This window comes from Pimephales promelas, chromosome 16 (genome assembly GCF_988280905.1).
Source record: "Pimephales promelas chromosome 16, fPimPro1.hap1.1, whole genome shotgun sequence".
Lineage (NCBI taxonomy): Eukaryota > Metazoa > Chordata > Actinopteri > Cypriniformes > Leuciscidae > Pimephales > Pimephales promelas.
In genome coordinates this window covers 6,791,672-6,807,328 of record NC_142784.1, presented here as the reverse complement: position 1 = coordinate 6,807,328, position 15,657 = coordinate 6,791,672, and the positions used below count along the sequence as shown (strand labels likewise).

Sequence of the window (15,657 nt, the reverse complement as noted above, 5' to 3'; positions counted from 1 at the left end):
CAATTAGTATAACACTAACTGAAACTCATTTTGCCAATAATAAAAAAGGCTCCATTTAAAAATGAAATACACACGAATTATTTGTATTCCACATTTTGCTACTTACCCTCGTACACACTGATTATCAAGCGAATGCACTTTCTGTACAATCTTTACAAAGAAATTAAATCAAAGGTCCAATTAGTCCATTAAAAATAACAATGATTTGCTAGTAGTGAATATATTTTACTTCTACTTATAATTGATTTATAATGCTTTATAAAAGGTTCTCACACTGTAATGCAATATATTAGTGTCAACTACCCGTTTACCTATTCATAGCTACACATTCAACAGGTCATGAAACCACACTTATTTTTTAGATATTAACCCACATCATTGAGAACAACATCACAACTTATTTGCAATATCACAAATCACGCAATGTGAGATCACACAGTGTGAGATCATGCACGCAGTGTAAAGATCACGCAGTGTGAGATCACGCAGTGTAAGATCACTCACTCAATGTGAGATCACGCAGTATAAGATCACGCAGTATAAGATCACTCACACAGTATAAGATCACGCAGTGTGAGATGACGAAGTGTGAGATCACGCAGTGTAAGATCACGCAGTGTGAGTTCACGCAGTGTAAGATCACACAGTGTGAGATCACGCAGTATAAGATCACTCACACAGTATAAGATCCCGCAGTGTGAGATGACGAAGTGTGAGATCACGCAGTGTAAGATCACGCAGTGTGAGTTCACGCAGTGTAAGATCACTCACACAGTGTAAGATCACGCAGTGTAAAGATCACGCAGTGTAAGATCACGCAGTGTAAAGATCACACAGTGTAAAGATCAGGCAGTGAGAGATGATCACGCAGTGTAAGATCCCGCAGTATGAGATCACGCAGTGTAAAGATCACGCAGTGTAAGATCACACAGTGTAAAGATCAGGCAGTGAGAGATGATAACGCAGTGTAAGATCCCGCAGTGTGAGATTACAGTGTGAGACCACGCAGTGTAAGATCACGCAGTGTAAAGATCACACAGTGTAAAGATCACGCAGTGTAAGATCACGCAGTGTAAAGATCCACGCAGTGTAAGATCACGCAGTGTAAGATCACGCAGTGTAAGATCACGCAGTGTAAGATCACGCAGTGTAAAGATCACGCAGTGTAAGATCACGCAGTGTAAAGATCCACGCAGTGTAAGATCACGCAGTGTAAAGATCACGCAGTGTAAGATCACGCAGTGTAAGATCACGCAGTGTAAAGATCACGCAGTGTAAAGATCACGCAGTGTAAGATCACACAGTGTAAAGATCACGCAGTGTAAGATCACGCAGTGTGAGATAACGCAGTGTAAAGATAACGCAGTGTAAGAACACGCAGTGAGAGATGATCACGCAGTGTGAGATCACGCAGTGTGAGATAACGCAGTGTAAAGATAACGCAGTGTAAGAACACGCAGTGAGAGATGATCACGCAGTGTGAGATCACGCAGTGTAAGATCACGCAGTGTAAGATCCCGCAGTGTGAGATCACGCCGTGTGAGATCACGCCGTGTGAGATCACGCAGTGTAAGATCACGCAGTGTAAGATCACGCAGTGTAAGATCACGCAGTGTAAGATCCCGCAGTGTGAGATCACGCCGTGTGAGATCACGCAGTGTAAAGATAACGCAGTGTAAGATCACACACAGCACCTGATTTTAGAGCCAGTGATGTCCAGCTCCAGGTGCATCAGATGCCTCTCGCCGCCCTTGTTCAGCTTGCGGTTCACAGTGACTGGTGCCAGGAAAGGGTTCTTCGAATCAAACGGCCTGTGAGAACACAATGAATGACACAATGAATAACAGACAATACACCAAGCACACTTGATGGGTCAGAGATGGCACAGAACACAGGGCACAGAGCAGAAATGTGATGCGATCTGGGAAAACCCATCAGATGTCGCGCTTGTGCGTTTTCAGTAAAGTCTAAATATAGATTGAATGTCAGTTTTTTCTGTCAAAATATGGTTTTTATTAAATTATTAGGGGCCAAGCACCGAAGGTGCGGAGGCACCTATTGTATCTGTTCCGTTTCCTATTATTATTATTATTCTTCTTCCGTTTCCGACTTGGCGTCTATGGCAGCCCATAGACCGGTTTGCGGGAAAGTTGTTTTGGTTTGACATTCTGATAGAGGACAGTCCCAACTTTAATTACACCAATTTTGGTGTCTCTAACTCATTCCCTCTAGCGCCACCAACTGTCCAAAGTTTCACTTTTATTATGCTAATAACTTTTGAACCGTAAGGCCTATCAACAAAATTCTTTTTTCCTCTTGTTCCTGAGCTCATGCCGATTCGATCGCACCCTATGACGTCATTTTCCGTCATAAAAAAACGGCCGCCATTTTGAATTTTCCAAAAAACCTACTTTTGCGAACTCGTCCTAGACGGTTTGTCCGATTTTCACCAAAATCGCACCGGATCATCTCCAGGCAGTGCTGACAAAAAGTTATGGAATTCAAGATGATTCGAATAACCGTTTTCGATAAACGCGTAAACAAAATTTACGTAGCGCTTGCGAAAACAGACGTGAGGTTGTATCTCCGCAACGCTTACTCGTTTTCAGACCAAACTTGGTACGTGTTATCACAAGCATGACCTGAGGCTACGTGCTGCGTTTCGGCGCAGCGCCACCTAGTGGTCCGGATATATGAAAAATGGCTATTTTTGCTCGTAACTTCTGAACGGTTTGTCCAAAAATCATAAATTTGGTCTCGTTAGATTCAGGGCGTCATGCCGAGTCCACCGATATCCAATTTTCCCAGAACGGCCATTTTGGCGGTCGGCCATTTTGAATTATGTGCTAAAATGCTGTATTTTTTGAACGCATGAACGAATTGTTACGAAACTCGGTATGGGTCATCAGTACGATGCCCTGAAGGAGCCTGAGAAGTTTCGAAACAGCGCCACCTAGTGGTGAAATTTTTTTTTCAAGCGCTTATAACTTTGGGTGTGGTACACTTATTTTCACGGGAGTCATCTTTTTGAGTTCCTGAATCGTTGCCGAGTCCAACTATACTAAACATGCTGGGTTTCGTGTTACGGTTGGTGTAGCGTAGCGATTTAGCGCGAAAAAAACACTTGGCGATATCTTCAAAACCGCTGTTCCGATCGAGACGAAACCACCGCCAGAAACACGGAATCATAGCTCGTTAACCATATGAAAATGCCCAAATGCGAAAATATTGATAGTAAGGGGTAGTAAAATTCAAACAAAGTCATGTGTCAGTCATTTTTTACGTGTTTTTTCATATAAATGTTTATAACTCGGAAGCGAATTGAGATATTTGCACCAAAATTGACACACATATGTATGGGGTCACTCTGAGGACACATAAAAAAAATTGTGGGACTGAGCCTCTTGGTGGCGCTATAATAGAACAAAACGTGAAATTCCCATTGACTTCAATAGAGTTTTGTGAATTAAAATGCTATACTAAACAAATGCATTGGTGTAATATTACAAAACTCAGTGTGTGCCATAAGCAGCATGCCCTGAAGGTACTCAAAAGATTTTGAGACAGCGCCACCTGTTGGTCAAAAGTTATAAATAATTTCTGAGAACGCTAATAACTTTTGAATAAATTTGCCTATTGCAATGAAACTGATCTTAATAGATTCCTTCGGTTATGCCGAAAACATAGATATCAGGTTTTCCATAATCAGACAAACGTCCTGTTCGCCATCTTTATTTCTTTGAAAAACCTTCTTTTTCGAACTCCTCCTAGACCGTTTGTCCGATTTTCACGAAAATTGAATCGTATCATTTCCAGACCGTGCCGACTAAAAGTTATGAATTGCACGATGATAGACAAAACCGTTTTTGTATACCACAGCATCAAAATTTAGGCATGCTGCCAAAATTACTATTTAGGCTTTATCTCTGCAATGCCTTCACATTTTGACACCAAACTTTGCATGTGTCATTGTCACCTCACTCTGACCACACATCTATTTCGTAACTGCGCCACCTATTGTTCGAAAGTGATAACCCATTAAATCATCTTATAAGGTAATGTTTATGTGATTTTCTTAGCCATTTGCCCAAAGTTCTCTCAAAATGCCCTTAATTGCTCCTTGTTGCAGTTGGTCTGCCACTCCTTGCCATTTTGGCATATGTTGCCGCTTCTTGCGCTTGGCCCCGGTAATGGCTGCTTGCAGCTATATTTATTATTCTTCTTCCGTTTCTGACTTGGCGTCTATGGCAGCCCATAGACCGGTTTGCGGGAAAGTTGTTTTGGTTTGACATTCTGATAGAGGACAGTCCCAACTTTAAATACACCAATTTTGGTGTCTCTAATGCATTCCCTCTAGCGCCACCAACTGTCCAAAGTTTCACTTTTATTATGCTAATAACTTTTGAACCGTAAGGCCTATCAACAAAATTCTTTTTTCCTCTTGTTCCTGAGCTCATGCCGATTCGATCGCACCCAATGACGTCATTTTCCGTCATAAAAAATTGGCCGCCATTTTGAATTTTCCAAAAAACCTACTTTTGCGAACTCGTCCTAGACGCTTTGTCCGATTTTCACCAAAATCGCACCGGATCATCTCCAGGCAGTGCTGACAAAAAGTTATGGAATTCATGATGATTCGAATAACCGTTTTCGATAAGCTCGCAAACTAATTTTACGTAGCGCTTGCAAAAACAGACGTGAGGCTGTATCTCCGCAACGCTTACTCGTTTTCAGACCAAACTTTGTACGTGTCATCACAAGCATGACCTGAGGCTACGTGCTGCGTTTCGGCGCAGCGCCACCTAGTGGTCCGGAGATATGAAAAATGGCTATTTTTGCTCGTAACTTCTGAACGGTTTGTCCAAAAATCATAAACTTCATCTCGTTAGATTCAGGGCATCATGCCAAGTCGACTGATATCCAATTTTCCCAGATCGGCCATTTTGGCTGTCGGCCATTTTGAATTATGTGCTAAAATGCTGTATTTTTTGAACGCATGAACGAATTGTTACGAAACTCGGTATGGGTCATCAGTACGATGCCCTGAAGAAGCCTGAGAAGTTTCGAAACAGCGCCACCTAGTGGTGAATTGTTTTTTTCAAGCGCTTATAACTTTGGGTGTGGTACACTTATTTTCACGGGAGTCATCTTTTTCAGTTCCTGAATCGTTGCCGAGTCCAACGATACTAAACATGCTGGGTTTCGTGTTACGGTTGGTGTAGCGTAGCGATTTAGCGCGAAAAAAACACTTGGCGATATCTTCAAAACCGCTGTTCCGATCGAGACGAAACCACCGCCAGAAACACGGAATCATAGCTTGTTAACTATATGCAAATGCCCAAATGCGAAAATATTGATAGTAAGGGGTAGTAAAATTCAAACAAAGTCATGTGTCAGTCATTTTTTACGTGTTTTTTCATATAAATGTTTATAACTCGGAAGTGAATTGAGATATTTGCACCAAAATTGACACACATATGTATGGGGTCACTCTGAGGACACATAAAAAAAATTGTGGGACTGAGCCTCTTGGTGGCGCTATAATAGAACAAAACGTGAAATTCCCATTGACTTCAATAGAGTTTTGTGAAATAAAATGCTATACTAAACAAATGCATTGGTGTAATATTACAAAACTCAGTGTGTGCCATAAGCAGCATGCCCTGAAGGTACTCAAAAGATTTTGAGACAGCGCCACCTGTTGGTCAAAAGTTATAATTAATTTCTGAGAACGCTAATAACTTTTGAATAAATTTGCCTATTGCAATGAAACTGATCTTAATATATTCCTTGGGTTATGCCGAAAACAGATATCAGGTTTTGCATAATCAGGAAAACTTCCTGTCCGCCATCTTTATTTCTTTGAAAAACCTTCTTTTTCGAACTCCTCCTAGACCGCTTGTCCGATTTTCACGAAAATTGAATCGTATCATCTCCAGACCGTGCCGGCTAAAAGTTATGAATTGCACGATGATAGACAAAACCGTTTTCGTATACTACAGCATCAAAGTTTAGGCATGCTGCCAAAATTACTATTTAGGCTTTATCTCTGCAATGCCTTCACATTTTGACACCAAACTTTGCATGTGTCATTGTCACCTCACTCTGACCACATCACATCTATTTCGTAACTGCGCCACCTATTGTTCGAAAGTGATAACCCATTAAATCATCTTATAAGTTAATGTTTATGTGATTTTCTTAGCCATTTGCCCAAAGTTCTCTCAAAATGCCCTTAATTGCTCCTTGCTGCAGTTGGTCTGCCACTCCTTGCCATTTTGGCATATGTTGCCGCTTCTTGCGCTTGGCCCCGGTAATGGCTGCTTGCAGCTATATTTATTCTTAACATCTTGTTTATCATCTCTGAATATAACTTGGGAAAATTCACTAGTTTAGTGCAGAAAAATAGCGATTTATAATGTCCAGCTGAAAAGATTTCAGCTTCTCTTTAAAGGGTTAGTACACCCAAAAATGAAAATTCTGTCAGTATTTACTCACCGTCATGTTGTTCCAACCCCGTAAGACCTTTGTTCATCTTCGGAACACAAATTAAGATATTTAAGATATTAAGATCACTCCTGTATACTAGTCCATAGGCTTCTTGAGGGAATGACTCTTGCTGGCATCGAAAAGTCATTAAAGACATCGTTAAAATAGTCCAAGTGACTACAGGGGCTCAATCTTAAGTTTATCAAACGACGAGAACACTATTTGTGCGCAAAAACAACAAAAATAACGACTTTATTTCAACTATTCGTTTATTTCTCCCTCTGCCTCGAGTCAGGTTACTAGTTTAATAGTGTAAGCTTCTGTCATTGTACGTCACACGCATCACACACATGACCAGCGTCGGCCAATAGTGAGCCTACGTGTGACGTAGCTCTACACAATCACACTACGTTAACGGACTACAGGCCGATAGATAAGGAAGTGAATAGTTGAAATAAAGTCGGTATTTTTGTTTGTTTTTGCGCACAAAAGTGTTCTCGTCGTTTGATGAAGTTAAAATTGAGCCTCTGTAGTCACTTGGACTATTTTAACGATGTCTTTAATGACTTTTCGATGCCAGCAAGTGTCATTCCCTCAAGAAGCCTATGGACTAGTATACAGGAGCGATCTTAATATCTTAAATATCTTAATTTGTGTTCCGAAGATGAACGAAGGTCTTACGGGGTTGGAACAACATGAGGGTGAGTAAATACTGACAGAATTTTCATTTTTTGGTGTACTAACCCTTTAACAACACGCACATAGGCGGAGGGGGGAAGCACAAATCTCCCATTTAGCTCTCCTTCTTTTAACACTACAAAGACAGTTCACCTATCAAAATAAACCACATAACAGAATAAAGTCCAGTCCTGGATGAACTACAACGGCATGCAAGTTATTTATTTATTTTTATCCAGCGTTATCATGTGGTTTAATGCGGCGCACAAGAGAACAACAGAGTTTGAAGCTGCTCCAATTTCAAAACGGTTTTCACAGGATGAATTTTGAGTTCGTAAGCTTTCGAATGATACCTAATCTATGATGATTACTAAAATATATGATATGAAAAAAAGGCAATAAAAAAGGGAGCGCCAGTCGTCCCGCTAGCAGGACATGACAGTTAATTAAACCTGTTTTTCTCAAAATTCTGTTTCTGAAAATCACAGCGATCAGCCGACTTCAGATAACCATAACTTTTGATACAGACGACCGATAAAATGAATAAAAACAGATTTAGAAAGGGCTTGAACCCAGCTTTAATATGGTATCAAAACCTGTAATATGTCAAATTTCGTCATGTGGTGGGTTTTCCCGGATCGCATCACAAATGCCACCACAAGTGACACCAATTGACCTTATGCACAGCAGCACTACTTCCTGAACTTAAGCCAGCTCCTTGTTTCCTGTCTGCCATTATTGGCCGAACTTGATTAATTCAGGTGTGTCTGATTATTATTGCCGTGACTACTGAGGTCAGGCACACTTGGATTAATCAATTTGGCCAATAATGACAGACAGGAAACAAGGAGCTGGCTTAAGTTCAGGAAGTAGTGCTGCTGTGCATAAGGTCAATTGACCCGACATTTAAAAATGAGGTGGCATTTTTTGTGCAATAGTCCCCCCACCCCCCACCTATTTTACAGTATTCTATTTAATAATAATTATATTATCATATTATAAGAATCTAAATATGTCATATCTAGTTATGAGTTAGTACAGACACTACATTGGCCTATAGCAACTACACATCTGTATTCACTGTCTCAGCAGAGATATTACATTTTGTAAGACGGCGTGTGAATACCCTACGCAAGCGAATGAAGCCATTGTTCAAAGTAATAAGCAATCGCCCATGCAGATGATTGATGGCTAGACTACTTTAACAACAAACCTTCCGCCATGTCAGTAATTCACTGGAGTAACATCAGCGACAGTGAGCTTTACAGTGTCTCAACCCAGCCTCTAACACAAGGAACTTTTGCCTGTGGTTTAAAAATACCAGCAAAACCAACTAGCCTAACTAATATAAATGTCAAGCATTATTAAAGACAAGTAAATACTAAAAAGTTAGCAATCGCAACATAAATACAACTAAACAAGTATACTATTGAAATAAACAGTGTTTTAAAGGGGTCATGAACTGGCTTTTAAAATTGTATTATATTGTTGTCCGAGGTCAACTTAAGACGTTCGCTTGGTTTTTACATTCAAAAACATCAAAATGAATAAGTAATAGGCTATTGTTAGCCTACCTGAAAAACGGTCGGTTTTTATGGGCGTGTCGCACTGAAGACTTGGAAATAAACGCCCACTGCTGTGAGTGGATAACAGTTTTGCATATTATAATGAGTTTAACGTACCCGTCGGTGTATGTGGGGGAAAACGTCCAATGTTGTCAAATGGCAACCGGATTCGCCCATACATATTCAACCAAGAGTCCGTGTGTTGCACAATTCCTGTCCAATATAGACGGCACAGCACGTTCTTTACTCTTAATCGGTCTGCAAATCCAGTCTTGTTTATAAAACAATCCTCTGTGAAATGAAGCGAACAGACGACGATGTTTTACCCTCATCAGCTGGAACGTCATTAAAAATAAAGTTTATCCATGAAGTCCGATTGGAATCCAGAGGAAGCTTATGCAGCGACTGTCTTCTTCCACAACCAGGCACTGCACAATATTCTGTATTGCTTGTTAGATCGATCCGGTTTGTCATCACGAGGTAGGCATGTATGTTAGGCTACTTAGCTATGCGTGTAATGCGCGAATCGGTGGGCGGGGCTAAACCGGCCGTGTTGAAGTAGGTGTTGATCTTCTTCTGCGAGGGTGGTGTTTTAACCCTTCGACGTCATAGTTTCCCACTTTTAAAAACGAGACGTTTTCAGAGGCTGGTGTAAATAAAAGCTTTTATTGGACTAACAAGGACGTTTTCAGTTTTGAAACTTACAGGATATTCTTATAATATGATGACCTCTTAGATGTCAAAAGCTCAAGGAAAATTTGATTTCTCAGTTCATCACCCCTTTAAGATTTTCAGATATTCAGGTTCAGAAAATAATTCAATAAAAAAAAAAAAAAAAAAAAAAATCACTGAACTTTATAAATAAAATAAACAAATAGAAAAGTTATTGTTAAGAACAAGTGCATTTTCTCTTTATATTTTTTTGATTGATTGTTATTATCAGCAGGAATATCAGGCTGCAGTCAGAAAACAGATTTGAATGGTTTAAAATCATTTTGAAATGCTTACAAAGGAGTCAATAAGAGGAATCGAAATTCAAATTTTTACAACAAGTATCCAATTCCTGACCTCCTGCCGTTTTTCACATGGGTCAGGATTTTGGGCCGAAATAACCGGAATCGCAGATTAATCCGGAAGAATCAGATCCCTGCTCAGTGAATGAATTTGACCTTTAACAGCCATTATTGAAGAACGCAAATTTACTTTGATAGATTGATTCAGCGGGTTTTGCTTGCAAAGTAAACATGCCCTCATAAAAGCCATTAGAGACATGCCCCTAAAAAATCCATTTCAAGGGGTAAATATTAACCTTTAATAAAAACTGTATTATGGTCTATATTATATGGAAATTTAGTCATTTTTAATAATAAAGTATCAAACATGTCTGTATCCAATCAAATTAAGCACAGCAGGAGTGTTTGTTCTGTCGTCAAGGTGAGGGAGATATTTAAACATGTGGGAGGAGCTTAAGCTTCTGTCTGACTGACGGATGAGAAAACGGTGCTTTACTCACGGCTTCTGGTTCTCAAAGCTCTTGAGGCGTCCCAGCTCTCCAGTGTAGACCTTATTCATGTTCAGATCGCTGTGTACCTTCAGCTCGTACTGGCGGATGCTGAGAGAGACAGAGTGTGTGAGACAAAGACAGAGTACAACCCAGCAACTGTTACTTCACAAAGCCAAGAGTTTTGTGACAAGCTATTCTTCAGTTTGTCTACGGAGCAGTGTTTTCTAGTCTGAAAAGGCCGGTTAATTAAGCAGAGAACGGCATGTTGAGCTCAGGTCACTGTGACCCACCAACAAAGAAGGAAAGACAAACAAAAGCTCCTGAAGAGATGGACAGATCATTGAGGTTTCAGACCTGGATTCTTCACCAGTTGCTTCAACTCCGAAGTGTTCACAAACAGCTGGCCAGAACTGCTCTCTCCACGACACAAAATCCTCCTCGAGACTGACAGAGAATCAATGACAAAACATGCATTATAAACCTTTTTATTTTACATCAGCTGCTCCATGGGTTTGCTTCAGGACGCAGATGTTATATTGCACACCAAGAACTTATTGTTCACTTTTAAAAAAATTTTTTGCTGATAATTTACTCACCCCCATGTCATCCAAGATATTTCTTTCTTCAGTCGAAAAGGAATTACGTTTTTTTTAAAGAAAACATTCCAGGATTTTTTTCCATATAATGCACTTCATTGGGAACCAAATGGTTCAAGGTCCAAATGAGAGTTCCCATTGAAGTCCATTATATGGAGGACCAAAAACATTAATTTCTTTTCGAGTGAAGAAAGAAAGACATGGTCATCTTGGATGACATGGAGGTGAGTAAATTATCAAAAAATAAAGCGTTATATTTGATTTATTCTGTATTTTTCTGAAATCGTTATTTCAGTTAAAGTTCCGCAAATCTGTGATCAGGATAGATCATGGTTCCCAACACTCACACGAATGATATTTTCACAAATCATTCTATTATCACTGTTAATTATTTATCAGCTTCAAAATAACAAGGAATGTTGTGTTTGGCATTAAAAGTAATGGTAAATTCATTTTTTCTTTTAAAATGTAGAGAAGTAAAAACATTCAAAGTGAGCATTATAATCTCAGACAGAAGTGTTTAAATGAGTCACTTACTTTCCATCGTCATCTCCCATTCCCAGGTCAAAGATCCTCTGCGCTCCCAGCTCTGCTAGCCTCTTGTCCACATACTTTCCCGTGGCGTTATAGTGTTCATATGTCTTGTTGCCCAATGCAAAAACCTTAAAAATAAGTTTTAGAAATGATTTATACAAATAGATTAATATTAACTGTTCTATACTGTGTATACATCACGTTCATGGCTTCACTCACACCTGGTTTTAAGATCACAAGTAGCCAGCGCTAAATACGAGTGCTAATGTGGTCCAGAACCTTCTGAATTGAAAATTGAATTAAGACAGAAACATACATGATTATTACACTTCAGTTGTAGTGTTATTTTTTGCAGATCAAAAGATTTAGTTTTTAACTTTTTGGGGGATTTAACAACATTGATGTATGTAGTCACGAAATCATCCTGCTTTTGAAATCAGATCAAAAGTTCATCACAAGAGACCATTTAAAGGCGAATACTGTAACCTTTCATTTAAAACGTTGTGTTGTGTCATGGACAGACAAATTAAATGAACATCTTTTAATCATATTCTTTAATCTCTGGATTCCTTGCTTTATAGATCAAGTGAACAAGGCCAAAAAGACAAACAGAAACAATACATATAAAAATATAAACTTAAACCACACACATCAAGATTTATTAAAAAGCTATTTTTAATATAGGCCGCGCGCAGACGGAAGTGTAAACTTGAAGTCTAGAACACAAAAACTTCAGCTGAATAGCATCATGTCGAGAAGACGCTGTGTTCTACAATGGAAAGATAGTTCAGCCACTTGTTTTCATTGTCCAGGGACGAGCATGTGAAGAATCGGTGGTCAGAGTTCATATTTGCAACGATACCACAACAGTATAGACAGTGTTCTCATCATTTTAATGACGAATCATTCAAAAACATAAATGAATTCAAATGTGGATTCGCGAGCGGTTGTTCCTGAAGGAGGGCTCAGTATCCCCACAGTGTATATGGATATGGATCAGTTTTCTCCTCCGAATCACAACCTGTAAGTATTATTAATAATTGTTGCTTTTATGAGTTTTGTAGCGTCGGGGCGCGAGGAGGGAAGGCGCAATAAGTGTGTGTGTGTGTGTTTGTAAGTTACGCTCAGCGCAGCTTCTAGGTCTCCAATGTCATTTTTTTTAAATATGTGAAATGTTTGTCGCTGTTATTGGAGTTGTCATAAAGAATTGAGCGTCTTGTAGTACTGCAGTGCTTTATCAATATGTTATGCGTTAAATATAACAAACAATAACTGACTGGGTCATCTGACCAATCACCGCCGATTAGCGTCACGCAAAGGAGTGGTTTGGAAAAATGAGTCGTTGTACGAATCATTTGGGAGTCGGTGAGCAAATCAGGTATAAATTAATGCATATTATAAGACAACCAAAGTGTTTTTTGTCATTGTATTCATGTAAAACTGTTGTTGGGGACTCCCAGAACAATATTAGGAACATTTTAAATGCCATAATAGGTGCCCTTTAATGTCAACGTTCTCTGGTATTTTCCATAAACGTGTATTTACTATCACAATGGTTAGCTTAAGTAGCCTTTAGCATAACATATAAATATATTTCTGCCCCATACGGTGATCAGAATCCCCATCGGATCGCAAGGAGGATAACACCAGCTGGTGTCTGAAAGCGCGTTTTGAGCTGAAAATTGTTTCGAATGTCTTATATGTTGAGAATAGCTGGTAGCCTCATATGACCTCAGGTAAACTCCGCCTCTGTTCATGGCCACACCTCAAGCCCCAGTTGGCCTGATTTGGACCAAGGTACTCGGCGGGCCAAAATCCCAGGCCATTGGCCTAAGGAATACCCCGCGAGGCCCGATCAAGCTCCTGAAGTGACAGTGGAAACACGACTGGCCCCGGCACGCACTAGCACAATCGCTCTCGGCCCAACAGTGGAAACATGGCTATTGAGTTTGAAATAACTGGAAGCGGATGACACTGGAAGCCAGGCACATTCAATTACAAATTGTTAAAAGTAAAGAGGATACAAGAGAAACGTAACAGTAAACGGGTTTGGAATGATATGAAGAAGAGTAAAAGAAAGAATTTTCATTTTGGGTGAGCCGTTCCTTTAAATCCACTTGAGCAGAAGTTACACAGTCATGTTTGTAGTTTGTACTTCTGCAAAATCTGTGGGCAAATATCTTTTCTCAGGTTTTTTTTTTTTTAAAACCACTGATCATGCTGAGTCACTGTACTTTCCACAACTTCTGTGTAGTATTCATGAAGTAAGCCGTCCAAGACATTGGCTTGTAGAAGTATGACACAACATATTCCCCAGAATCACTTCTGCTCTGCTGCAATGTGTGTCATGGGTCTTGTTTGTTAAGTAAGCATTTGTTGGAAAGTTCCTAAATTATTGGAGTTTTTTGTTAAAACCAAAAAAGCTTCTGTATAACTAAGTGCTTTGCCAACTGTTCAAGCTAAAAAGCTCAGAGCATACAACTAATAAACTGAACCTGACAGGAGGAAGTCAGTGTGGTGTGATGAGGAACTCACTGTGTATTTAACTCCACTGAGGTCCGCATCTCCCTCCTGTAGCCAATCATAGAAGTCTTGAGCATTATCAGTGGGGTCGCCCTCTCCATACGTGGCCATGCAGAAGATCGCTAAAGAGTTTTCTATCTCAGCCAGACGAGAGAGCTCACCCTGGGAATAAAAGTGTGTGTACACCAACACAAATGGGAAAGGGGGGAAAAAAAAGAGCTTGTTGAAGATATAGACAATTTTCAGCCCACAGATGAAATAATGTTTGTGAAGTGCAATGAATAAATCTAGCACTGACAGAGATGACGTATGCATTACCATTTCATATTCTTCCGGGTCCGCTGTCATCCCCTTCATGCCGTAGCGATGAGCGTCTTTTGCAAGTCTATTAGAAAACTCTTCAGCTGTGCCCGTCTGTGAGCCGTAAAACACCACAATGTTCCTGCCCTAGAAGGTCACATTAAACGTCATTATGTATTTCAATGCCTATCCCAAAAGATTGACCAAAGAAAATATTATGAACATGATTTGCACTTCATTGACTTTAAAAAGGGTTATTTTTACATCCAGCAAAGTCAGCATATTCGGAAAAACTAAACAAACTAATATAACTCTCTGGAGAGCCAATAATCTAATCCAAACACATTATGAGGTTAGCTCTTCATCTGTGCCTGCTGGTTGTCTTCCCTCCCCATAATGCAAGCTTTGTCTTCCATATTGTTATGTTTTCTGAGATTGCACACGTGATATTTTTGTTCCATGTTCCATATCTGCTGTTGTGTCTAGACCACAGACTGTAAAGGAATATAGACGTAGTGTCTGTGACGTGAAGCTCATTTTGAAGCCCTAAGTGGGCGGAGGCGAACTCTTTTATAGTTATAAACTAGGTATTAGGGGTCGCCCAGCCCGCCACCCTGCAAGTGTCTGTTAGCGACATTGTGTGCTCATATTCCAGAAGGGCATGGCACACCCTGTGCCTGGTACGCCAAGGCAAAGACATCCAAACTATGTTTTCCCTTTCTGCTGTTCCCCAATCCCGAGAACGAGCCGCTCCCAGCGTCAGAGTAAAGGGCAAGTACTGGACACAGCATCGATAGGCTTCTTCTCGAGGCACCACTCGCCAGTTCACTACTTCATCCCTAAAAGGGTAGTGGGAACATTGAGCACGTGAGAGTGTGCCGGACCGAACCGGAAGCACGTTTAGCTGACAGAAAAGCTCAACTGTACTGTAGACTACAGAGGGAATAAGGCACGGTCTTGGAGGATTTAACGTCTGCCTCCAATGATTATGCTTCCTGAAAGATCTGCCATGCACTGCATTGTGAAGTGATCTCTAAAACATGTTAAAGTAAATTTGAGATGTCTGCTTCCTAAACGATCCAATTATAGGCTAGCCCAGTGGTTCCCAACCTTGAGCCTGCGCGCCCCTTGCCAGAGTTGCCCACCAAAGGCATTGCAATAATTTCCCAAAATGTAATTTGTGTGGAAATATTAGAAGTCTGTAAAGGGGAATGCTAACAGAGGCCAGAGAAGGGACACGCTGAAGACGGGCGCAGAAGAGAGCAGAGAAAACACTGTCCCGGGCAGAGCTGGGGGTGGGGGTTTATATGAATGCATTTCACTAAAGTTTTGATGACATTTTCATTTCATATTACCTCTGTATGATCCTGAAACTGAAAGGTTCTCAACTCACAAGCCCTTTAAAGATCTGTTTGTTGACCTGTTTTGTCAGATCATTTTAACATAATAAACTCTACGTTGGAAGAGA

The 15,657-nt window shown here is 40.2% G+C and overlaps 1 protein-coding gene across 2 annotated transcripts in view; it reads right to left on the bottom strand.

Moving 5' to 3' along the window:
- Window positions 1-15,657, bottom strand: part of porb (P450 (cytochrome) oxidoreductase b) — a 52,121-nt gene that overhangs the window by 9,323 nt on the left and 27,141 nt on the right. For both annotated transcript variants that reach the window (XM_039654839.2, XM_039654840.2), the window contains 6 exons: window positions 14,208-14,336; window positions 13,902-14,051; window positions 11,370-11,494; window positions 10,591-10,680; window positions 10,246-10,344; window positions 1,695-1,811 (listed from right to left, as the gene is read on the bottom strand). In XM_039654839.2, coding sequence (XP_039510773.1) covers window positions 1,695-1,811; window positions 10,246-10,344; window positions 10,591-10,680; window positions 11,370-11,494; window positions 13,902-14,051; window positions 14,208-14,336 — 710 coding nt within the window. The remainder of the gene's footprint in view (window positions 1-1,694; window positions 1,812-10,245; window positions 10,345-10,590; window positions 10,681-11,369; window positions 11,495-13,901; window positions 14,052-14,207; window positions 14,337-15,657) is intronic.